The sequence below is a fragment of the Momordica charantia genome, assembly GCF_013281855.1.
Source record: "Momordica charantia cultivar OHB3-1 chromosome 8 unlocalized genomic scaffold, Mcharantia_2.0 BLBB01000008.1, whole genome shotgun sequence".
NCBI lineage: Eukaryota > Viridiplantae > Streptophyta > Magnoliopsida > Cucurbitales > Cucurbitaceae > Momordica > Momordica charantia.
In genome coordinates this window covers 34,187,808-34,198,781 of record NW_028275166.1, presented here as the reverse complement: position 1 = coordinate 34,198,781, position 10,974 = coordinate 34,187,808, and the positions used below count along the sequence as shown (strand labels likewise).

General features: G+C 32.0%; 1 protein-coding gene across 1 annotated transcript; it reads left to right on the top strand.

Annotated features, from left to right (window-relative positions):
* The first annotated feature begins 3,848 nt into the window (after window positions 1-3,848).
* Window positions 3,849-6,590, top strand: BAS1 (Cytochrome P450 superfamily protein). Its single transcript, XM_022287325.2, has 5 exons — window positions 3,849-4,305; window positions 4,614-4,837; window positions 4,925-5,169; window positions 5,355-5,715; window positions 5,815-6,590. The coding sequence occupies exons 1-5, from the start codon at window positions 4,023-4,025 to the stop codon at window positions 6,262-6,264; spliced, it is 1,563 nt and encodes a 520-aa protein (XP_022143017.1). The 5' UTR covers window positions 3,849-4,022; the 3' UTR covers window positions 6,265-6,590.
* The last annotated feature ends 4,384 nt before the right edge of the window (window positions 6,591-10,974 follow it).

Below are 10,974 nucleotides of genomic sequence, written 5' to 3'. Positions count from 1 at the left end.
TAGCATATTTCCCCACCTAAGCCACACAAACAAACCCTAAAAATAGACAGCCTTGTTCCCATGTGCTCAAATTTAAGAGCAACATTCCAAAACGACAACCTCCTTTGTGCCTCTCTCTCTAAAAACATCTTTTTGGAGAACCCTTGGAACCCATTCCAATCCCTTTACACAATTTATGTTCCCTTTTAACCTCTCCTAACATAAAATATACACCATCGTTTCTATCACTGTGACGCTCGAGCAGAGAAGAGGAATACACAAGTGGGTTCCTAAGATAGATCATGAAAAGCATGGTTAAGAAAGACATAAAAAATTTGATAGTTACTACCTATAAGCTAACAATGTGCACCTTCTTTTTGGATTGGTCAATTATAAGAACTCCAAAATTAAACGTGTTTGATTGGGAGCAATCTTTGGTCAGTCGGATTCCGAATCCTAATCTGAATCTTGGGTCTGGGGCGTTATAACAGGCTCCTACTCAATTTTGATATATCCGATACAAAATAAGTTTTAAAGTCTATCTCGATGATGATATATTTGAGTTTCTAGGATATTATTCAATTTTGATTTTTAAATTTTCAAACTTGGGTCCTGAACTAATTATGACAATCTTCCTTATAAACATTTTTAATCTTTATTAGTGCTAAATATTTTGTAATTACGATATCTTAATTGGAGTGTGGTTTTTTCTAAGCCTTCTTCTTCACCGACCCATGTCATCAAAATTAAGTAATTAAATGTGTTTCTACTATTTAGCGTGGAGCCTAAAAAAAAAAAGTATTGAGCTTTATCAAAAGGTAATCTTTATATGCTTGAATAATTTAATGATATTTTTCTTTATATCGTGGAAGAAAGATTTGGTACAAATTAATTTCCCATGTCCCAAATGTAGGCATATAATATTAAATTACTTGAATGTATACATATATATAAAAAAAAGGTGGGGTTTTCAAAATCAATGAGCTAATCATTCGTACAAATAACATGAACGAAATTATGTGGGAAAGTTCGAATTTATTTCTTCTCAATCATTCTCTAAAGAAACATACAAAGAAAATCACAAGGGGGATTCTAATTTGTTCTTTATTGACTATTAATTTTCTAAAGAAAAATCATGTTTTAATTTAAGGGAAAGTGAAATTGAATTTTATTTCCTCTTTTTCTTCCCCTCTTTTCTTGATTTACAAACCCACCTTTCCTTGATGGCTAAATTGAAATCTTTCACTTCCCATAATAGAAATATATCAAACTTTACCTTAAAAGTTTGGAAAGTTTGAATCTTGGTTAAAAGAATGTAGAAATTAACATATAATAAAGGGATTCAATGTATATTTGAAAATATTCTTGTAAAGTGACTACTCATTGAAATTTTGACAAAGAAATGTATGCCCTAGAAAAGCCTAATCAGAAAGTTGTATGTGAATGTGAATCTTTAAGGAAGAATGGTGATTGGTGAATCTTTTATCTCTCTACTTAAAATTGAAAAAAAAAAAAAGGAAAAAAAAAAGCTCCAATTTTCAAAATGGTAAAGAAATATTTTTAGGCTGAATTCTAGTAGTAGGCCACCTCCTATTTCAAGAAATTCATTTTCTAATATTTAGCTTGATATATATATATATATATATATATATATAAGAAAAACATCCTAATCAAAATTTAATGTATGATTAAAAAGAGATTATTAGATTTTGTTGTTTTTCTAATTACAAAATATTTACTGTTAATAGGTCATATCCAACAATCTTTTCCCCTACAAGGACTACTCTTAAATTCATGTAATTAATAACTCCATTTATAATTGTAATTCCATATTAAATTTATGTTGATAATATCTATTTCTTATGGTCCAAAAAATTGGTATTATTAATTAAAAACAGCATGAAGAAGATCCTAATTAGGTATGTGAGAATCAATATGCACAACTCATGCTGCTCTGTCATCTCCCAATCATTACTTGAAGAACACCTCAAATATAATCAAGAAAAAAATAAACCATTTGAGAGCTTAAATCCAAAATAATGTCCATAAAAAATAGAATAATTAAAAATTCCAAATATTATAAAATAAAATCATAGTGATCACAAGGAGAAGATAAAGGAAAATTGATAAAGTTATGGTTACTAAGCTAAAGACAATCTCATTTATTACATATTATTTAAAGATAAATTTTTTTTGGATCTCTCTCTTTTTCTTGGGGAAATTGAAATTAATTAATTGCATTTATTCCTCAACAAAGTACCATAATACAAAATGGGGCACGTTTTTTAATTAGAATGTCCTACTTTCATATAATATATGCTTTATTTAATTAATAATAATAGAGTTAGAGATAAATATTTGCATATATTAAATTGTCTTTGCTATTAATAACTTTGTACGTTTGACCTGAGTTGGATCCACATCAAGAGAGAGGATATATTTATTGTGGAGTGGACAAAAACATTATTTACAAAAATATTATATTAATTAATAACTTAACAATAAATTAAATTTTGTGGTTTAGAGTAGAGTAATATAAGGGAAAATTTTGTCATACCTAAGATATTATATGGATGAGAAGGAAGGTTTTATTTTATAATTTTTCCCTATTTCTTTTGATTTATTTTCTAATTTTGTTTTTTTGAAATGACATCACTATACTGTTTTGTTCCTTTCTATATCATTTAATTTCTCTTCTGAAATTGAAATTGAATTTTAATTAATCATTATTCAACTCTAAATTGTTATCAAGTAAAGCAACCCATCAGGAAAAAAAAAAGAAAAAAAGAAAAAGACCTTTTGATTTTTCTTATTCTAAATTTATTCCTTTTCCTTCATTTGATTTTCCTTACTATTTCAATCATCTTCCATATCCTCGAGATATAATTTTTCATTTTATCAAATCAACTAGTAAAGTCAAATTGTTTTACGATAAAGCTAGAATTTTTTTTTTAATTTTAATTAGAAACATAGGATGAAAAATAAATTACGAAAATAAAAAAAAATAAGAAAATAAGAAAATAAAACATATTTTCTTACAATACTCTACTTAAAAGGACATATATAAAAATACTAATATACTCTAAAGTATATTAGTACATCATCTTTATTAGAAAAAATAATTATCCAATGTAGCTATCTCGATTACTATTAGACGTGGATCTAAAATTTATCTATTCCAAATAATAATTATTCAATACCACTTCAAGATAAATTTTATAATAAAATTTTCTCTCATTTATTCCATAGTATACAATCTTCGGTCATGTTACATGAGCTACTCAAATAATTTCTCCTCTATGAGACACCCTTTAATAATATCTCTTGACCCATCAATTTTTTCTTCTAACCTTGTCCTTTTTCTTTCCCCATCTTCATTTCTTTAAATGACATCATTCTTTTTGTAAAGAGATTTTTACTGTCTCTTGACCATCTTATTCACTACAACAAGAATAAAAAATAAAATTAAGAAAAAATATAATTTAAGGGCATAATTAAATAGATTTCTATTCATCACGGTTAAAAATTCGACAGTTATTTATTTTATTTTTTCTCTTTGTTCTTATATTTATCTCTTTTAACTGTAACTTTTTTTAGTACGAACAATTTAGAGATACAAATAATCGAAGTTATTTATTTTATTTTATTTTTCTTTTTATTCTTATATTTATCTCTTTTAATTCTAACTTTTTTTTAGTACAACAATTTAGAGATACAAAGAATCAAATTTTTGACTTTGAAGAAAATTTACGTGTAAATTATCGTTAAACTAGGTAACAATTAAAAATTATTTTAAATGATGTGATAAATAAGAGAATTTTGGAAATGAAGATTTATAGAGACCCCTCCTTGGGTTCGTTGACCCTTAGCATTCCAATGGCGGCCCCTACGCCGCTGGCCTTGCTTTCTTTCTCTCTCTTTCATTAAATTTCTCTCTCTCTCTCTCTTCACTTTGAGTATTTAAAAGCGAAGCCACGAACTCTACAAACAAACCAATATAAACAGGAAAATTAAGGCGATTGAAGAGAAGAGAGCAATCAAAAATGGAGGGAGAGTTTTACGAGAGGGTTCAAGTATGGGGTTTGTGCTTGTTTCTGGCGGCGGCGGCGGCGAGGGCGGGGGTGGTGCTGTGGTGGCGGCCGAGGAAGATCGAACACCATTTTTTCCGGCAAGGAATTAGAGGTCCCCCTTATCGTTTCTTCATCGGAAACGTCAAAGAAATCGTCGGAATGATGCTTAAAGCTTCTTCTCATTCTCTTCCTAATGCCTCCCACAACATTCTCCCTCGTGTTCTCCCTTTTTATCATCATTGGAAGAAAATTTACGGTACCCATCTCCTTCTTTTTTGTTCCAAAGTTCAAAATTTTTACCACCCAGATCAAAAATATCGTATCTTAACTTGTTGAGTATAACTCATGGGAAGTAAATCTATGGTACCCATCTCTTATTTTGTTCTAAAGTTCAAAATTTTTACCACCCAGATGATACAGTATCTTTTAAGTTGTTGAGTTATGTTATCAGGAGAAAATCTATGATGTCCGTCTCTTGTTTTGTTCTAAAGTTCAAAACTTTTTACTATCGAGATGATTAATATTGTCGTCTTAACTAGTTGAGTTATGTTTATGGTTTTAAAGGTTCGAAATTTCTGGTGTGGTTCGGGCCGACGGTGAGGTTGGCGGTGTCGGATCCAGACCTGATCAGAGAAATCTTCACATCAAAGTCAGAATTGTGCGAAAAAAACGAGCCTCACCCACTGGTGAAACAGCTGGAAGGCGACGGCCTGCTGAGCCTCAAGGGCCAAAAATGGGCTCACCATCGCAAAATCATCTCCCCTTCTTTCCACATGGAAAATCTCAAAGTAAGAAAAGAAAAGAAAAAGATTTTTTTTTTTCTTTTTCTTGTTCTTTTTTTAGTAAATTTGAATTAATTGTTTGTTTTTTTTTAGTTGTTGATTCCAGTGATGGCAAAAAGTGTTGTGGATATGTTGGAGAAATGGTCAGCAATGACAGGAGATTCGGGTGAGGTGGAAATTGAAGTTTCAGAGTGGTTCCAAACCCTAACAGAAGACGTCATCACTAGGACCGCCTTTGGCTCCAGCTATGAAGATGGAAAAGCCATTTTTCGCTTGCAAGCCCAACAAATGGCCCTCGCCGCCAAGGCCTTCCAAAAAGTTTTCATCCCTGCCTATAGGTACCCTTTTAACTCTTTCTTTTCGAGAAAAATCCACTATGGGAGTATCATACTTCCTTTTACTTACAGAAGGTGTTCCCGTGCTACCGGAGAGTTTCAAATTGAGTAAATGAGTAGTGTCAGCTCTTTAAGAGATTGAGATTGACGTAGAGATTAATTCTCAATCTGTTTCTTTGATTTGTTAGATTTTTACCTACAAGAACGAATGTAAATTCGTGGAGATTGGACAAAGAGATAAAGAAGTCGTTGACGAAGCTGATCGACCGGCGGCGGGAGAATTCGGTTGAGAATGGTTCGAAGGATTTACTTGGATTGATGATTCGAGCCTCCAACTCTTCTCCTTCCGCTATTACGGTTAACGACATTGTGGAGGAGTGCAAGGGGTTTTTCTTTGCTGGCAAACAGACCACTTCCAATTTGCTGACGTGGACTACCATCCTCATGGCAATGCACCCACAATGGCAGCTAAAAGCACGTGACGAGGTACTGAGGGTGTGTGGAGCACGTGACATTCCCTCCAAAGATGACGTTGCAAACCTCAAAACGGTATGCAATTTTTTCTTTTTGCAAATTTATCATTTTTAACACATTTACCATTACAAAGGGTAGTTTAGTAAAATTAGAGTTGGGGGCTTGTTTGTGCAGCTGAGCATGATCGTCAACGAATCGCTACGGCTATACCCGCCAACAGTGGCAACTATTCGGCGAGCGAAAGCTGACGTGGAGCTAGGCGGTTACAGAATTCCACGTGGCACCGAGCTCTTGATTCCAATCTTGGCCGTTCATCACGATCAAACCATATGGGGGAACGACGCGAACGAGTTCAACCCGGAGCGATTTGCAGAGGGTGTGGCCCGGGCAGCAAACCATCGGGTCGGGTTCATACCATTCGGACTCGGAGCCCGAACCTGTATTGGGCAAAACTTGGCTACTTTGCAAGCAAAGTTAGCTCTTGCAATCATACTCCAGAGATTCTCTTTTCGAGTGGGACCCTCTTATCAGCACGCACCAGCGGTCCAGATGCTACTTTATCCACAATATGGTGCACCCATTATCTTCCAAAAATTACCCATCTCATTCATCCAACGGTCATGATCATATCATAACCATTCATCCCCCTACCAAGTGAAATCTCCAAACTACCCTTGAACCCACTGCATAATAACAATCATCCTCCAAAAAGCTAACCTCATGCCCTTGTTTTTTCTTTACCCCTTGTGGAAACTTCCAAGAAAAAAAAAAAAATTCTAACATTTTCCCCTTGGCATGTAACCTTGTGCTTTGAATTAGGATTTTAGAGAGACTAACAACTTAGGGTAAAGGCAGATTCCTTGTGTTTTCCCCTTCTCTCTTTCCCTCTCATGTGTATGTAATGTATATTTTTTTTCACCAATTTCTACACATTTTTTGTTGTATCATCATCTCGTTTTTTACTTGTTCATAATTCTTTTCGATCTAAATCTTAGTTATTTATGTTTAAATTATAACTTTTGTCCTTCAACTTGTATCAAATAAATCCAAGACATCTTATTATTTGACACAACCCTCGGAGAACCGTACTTGTAATTTAATCTAATCATGGATTATTAACCCTATTAATATCTCATACACACTAACTAAAACTTTACTAGTGTTTTAAGTAAGAATGATTACAAAATCTGGCATTACCAATGCAAAGTTGTGGTGTGGTTATTTTGATGGGCTAAAAGAATTGAAAATTAATTAAGTTAGAGGGATGATGGATGGGTTCCAGTGAGGAATTGGGGAACCCCATAAAAGAAAAAAGCAATGGAATTGTTGATGATTGGGTCTAGTTTGGGCAAGCATAATTTGATGATCCACAAATGAAGGCAAGCCTAGCTCTCATTTCAATGCCTTCACCAATAAAGGATTAAAGAAAAGGCACTTTGGGAAATGGGTATGTGAAAATTTCTCTGAAACAAATCTACCTTTACAAAATCACATCCTTGTGTTTGGAATTTCTTAGCAAAATTTTACAATCTCCAATGATAATGCCACAGTCCCCTTTGATAATATTATTATTGTATATAAAAACCCACTTTCCCTCCTCTTCTGGTTTTGTTCCTTTTTGTCACCAAATCAAGAGGCATTGGTGGTGTGCAAATACCAACGAGGTTCCTTTCTCACTTGTTTCAAAAACCTTTTTTTCTTTTTCAAGGGACCAATAAAAGACATTTCATGCTATATATATTTTAATAGTTTTTTATAAGTATATATCAAGGTTGTTGTATTACTTTTTACACATCCACATGAATTTTTTAGGTGAAAATTTACCCGTGACAATTAACGTGAAAGTTTGTTTGGATTAAATTTGAAAAGCGAAAGAAATTACTACTTGAGACAAGATCGGACATAACTTGACTTTTTTAACTGTAAAATGAAAGACCTTAAAACAAAACGTACTTTTGAAAGTATATGATATTAAGTTATTCTTAGTTGCATATATGAGAGATGATTTTGAAAACAAGATCAGAAGAAGGGCTAATAATGGGCAAGGCAAATGAAATGACAGCAATTTATAGGCTCTATGTTAAAAGCAAAATGGTTGCTAAAACCAACATATGCAAATCCAATTTTTTCTTTTTTTTTTTTTTTTTTTTTGAAGTTTTTGTTGCATTCTCTTTATGGGGTTTTGGGGATTCTGAGTTGTCTTATAATATATAGAATACAACAAGTTAGATTTCATAGAAACATCCTTTCTTTTTTGTATGTTACCTTTTGGGATCTTCTATGCTATCATGAAGAGATAAAAGCTCTAATCTTTAGGCTTTTTTTTTTTTTTTTATATTCCCCAAATGAAGTGTGCTTAGTGAAAGAGAAAAAGAGATATTTATTCCCATTAATGTTTCTTTAAAGGCTATTTTGGTTAAAGGAATCAATAGCATGTGACCCTCTCATCAATACTAACCCTTGTGACCCTAATTATTTTCATTCTGCCTTATCATATCACTATATTGATTTTGAAAATTGTGCTCAAAGAGAAATCCAAAACCATTATTATCACATGCAAGTGATTTGGATAATAATTCAAAACACTTTCACTTTTCAATATATATATTTTTTCCTTCACTTCTCATGCATGATATTATCAAGTAATATTATTTTTAGCCATGTCTTTATTAAGCTTAGACTTTTTTTAATAAACTAATTATAAATTTGATGTACTTGGATTGTTGTTTTTTTTAATATAAAGTTATTTATTATTAATTACAACCCTTCTCCCTCACTCATGGGTTTGTCTCAGTTGGCATGCTTCCACATTAACATCAAAGCCTTTGTCTCCTCCATCTGCACTACAAGACGATTTCAACATTCTAATATTCCATATTTTATTAGCTAATTTGATTACCAATTTATTTAAAAGTATTTTTAATTTCTTTCTTAAATTTACACTTGAAACCAAAGGATATGAGCTGGTTGATGCCTGGCCTTGATTAGAGAAAGACAGCTCCATTTACTTGGAAATTAATGCAAATCTCACTCATTTATAAAGAATGAGAGTTATGGGGACCTAATTGAATTCCATTTATAATTAAATTATAATTTTTTCTTTTGGAATTTATTGTAATGAGTTCCCACTGTTAACTAAAATTGAATAGATGTGAGCTCTCAAATTCTTGTCTTGTTCATAAAGGAGAAAAGACACAAGTTTTTATGAGTATTTGGAGTGGTTTGATATGCAGACATGGGTTCGTGGGATTCAAGTTGTTTGATATGCAAACATGAACTCATGGGATCAAAGTCGTCTAATATGCAAACATCAGTTCGTGGGATTGTTACTTTATATAGTTTCATATTTTGTACGATCCAAACACATGCATTCATTTATAGGCTTTCATTCCCGTACAATTATATCTGTTAAAGATCCTACGTTGAAAAAGATAAGCAACCTAACAAAGGTTTATAATAGATGTGGACTACTTTTCTTTCATTACCAATTGGTTTTGAGATGAAACTCATGAATATTAATATGGTAAGAGAACTTAAAAAGTTCAGGTGAGCATTCGGTTCAAAAATGAGATCCGGTCAAGATCGATGAGTCAAAAGAACTACAATCTTGAGGAGACATGTTAAGAATCTCACTTTTTTTTTTTTTGTAAGAAAGAACACGTTTCATTTAGGATGAAGTATGTGAGAACCATGCACACAAAATAAGAAACTATATAAAAGTACTCCAATTAAAAGCAAAAGGGTAGAAATGTCATAATTACGAAAAGGATGTGATTTTGAAGAGACTAGAGGCCGAAACTTTAATATCTTACCAAAGGAGAGCATAAGAATGAGAATTGTCCAAGAAAAGTCGGTTATTTCTTTCCGACCAAATATTCCAAAGAACAGCACCAACACTATTTCACCAGAGAATACACCTACTGCTATCTGAAGAGGAGGAGAGAGTCTCATTGAAGAAAATCTCGATATGGCTAGGGAGAGTAGAGGAGAGGTTGAAAGAATAGTAGAGATGATCCCATAAATATGTGGTGTACGAACAATGGAGCAGCAAATCACATTGAAGGTTTATAATAGACATGAGTTACTTTTTTCGCTCTTAATTGGTTTTGAGATCAAACCGATGAAGATCGATAATATTGATAACTAAATACTACATCCTTCAATTTCTTAGACATCACAATTTCATTTTTCGTGCCGTCCATTATCTCAAATTTCTTATTTATCTTTTTCTTCTTTTTTCAATACAACAACATGTACGGATAGAGATTCAAACTCATCTCATGATTGAAAAGAGATACCTTAACCAATCGAACTAAAGCTCAAATTTCTTATCCTTACGCTGGCATACTTGTTAATACTTTTCAAAAGATGACAATCATCTTTAAGAGCATCAAACAATGATTTTTCAATAATAAATCACTTGATTTAAGAACCATTAATTAAAACATCTTTTCCATAATAAATTATTGAATACAACTCGACCAAATGTCCTCTTATTACTTTTTCATGAATGGACACTCATATTTAAGGCCATGAAAACAATCCTCTTTCCATAATCACAATTAATTAAAAAAAAATGTCATTTTCCATAATAAACCATTTAAATTAAGGACGTATAGGATATAGTTGTACCAAATGACCTGTAACACATTTTTCATAAAAAAATTCATATTTAAGGCTCTTTAGACTATATTTTTCTCAAACAAATCACTTTATCTAAAGTCTAAACCACACATTAAAATGTCATTTTCCATAAATCAAATTCTTAACTTAAGATAGCATGATATATAGTTGTACCAAATGACCCCTTCTTTATTTGTTTATTTATTTTCTTTCACAATAATACACTTACATTTAAGACCATCATACCTATCATTTTTGCACAACAATTCACTTGATCTAAGACCACAATTAAAACATCACTTTCTATAACAAATCAAGATCCTACCAAAGGACCCCTTTGTTTTATTATTAGTTTTTTTTTTCCTGCAAAAACACTCTCATTTATCTCTATAGAAGGCAATCATTTTCTCATAACAAATCACTCGATTTAAGATCGTATTATATTAGTTGTACCAAATGACCTCTTAACATTCCTTTTCATAACATACCACCATATTTGAGATTCGTCGATTAAAACATCATTTTCCATAATAACTCAACTGAAACAGAGTTTCATAATATTTTTTCATAAAACTCTAATGGAAGATAATAGGTGTCTTCTCAATTAAGCCATGCCCACATGGGTCATAAGATTCTCGTATTGATGATCATCACATGAATCATTTTCTCATAACAACTAAAACATCAATTTCCCATAACAAATAACTCAAA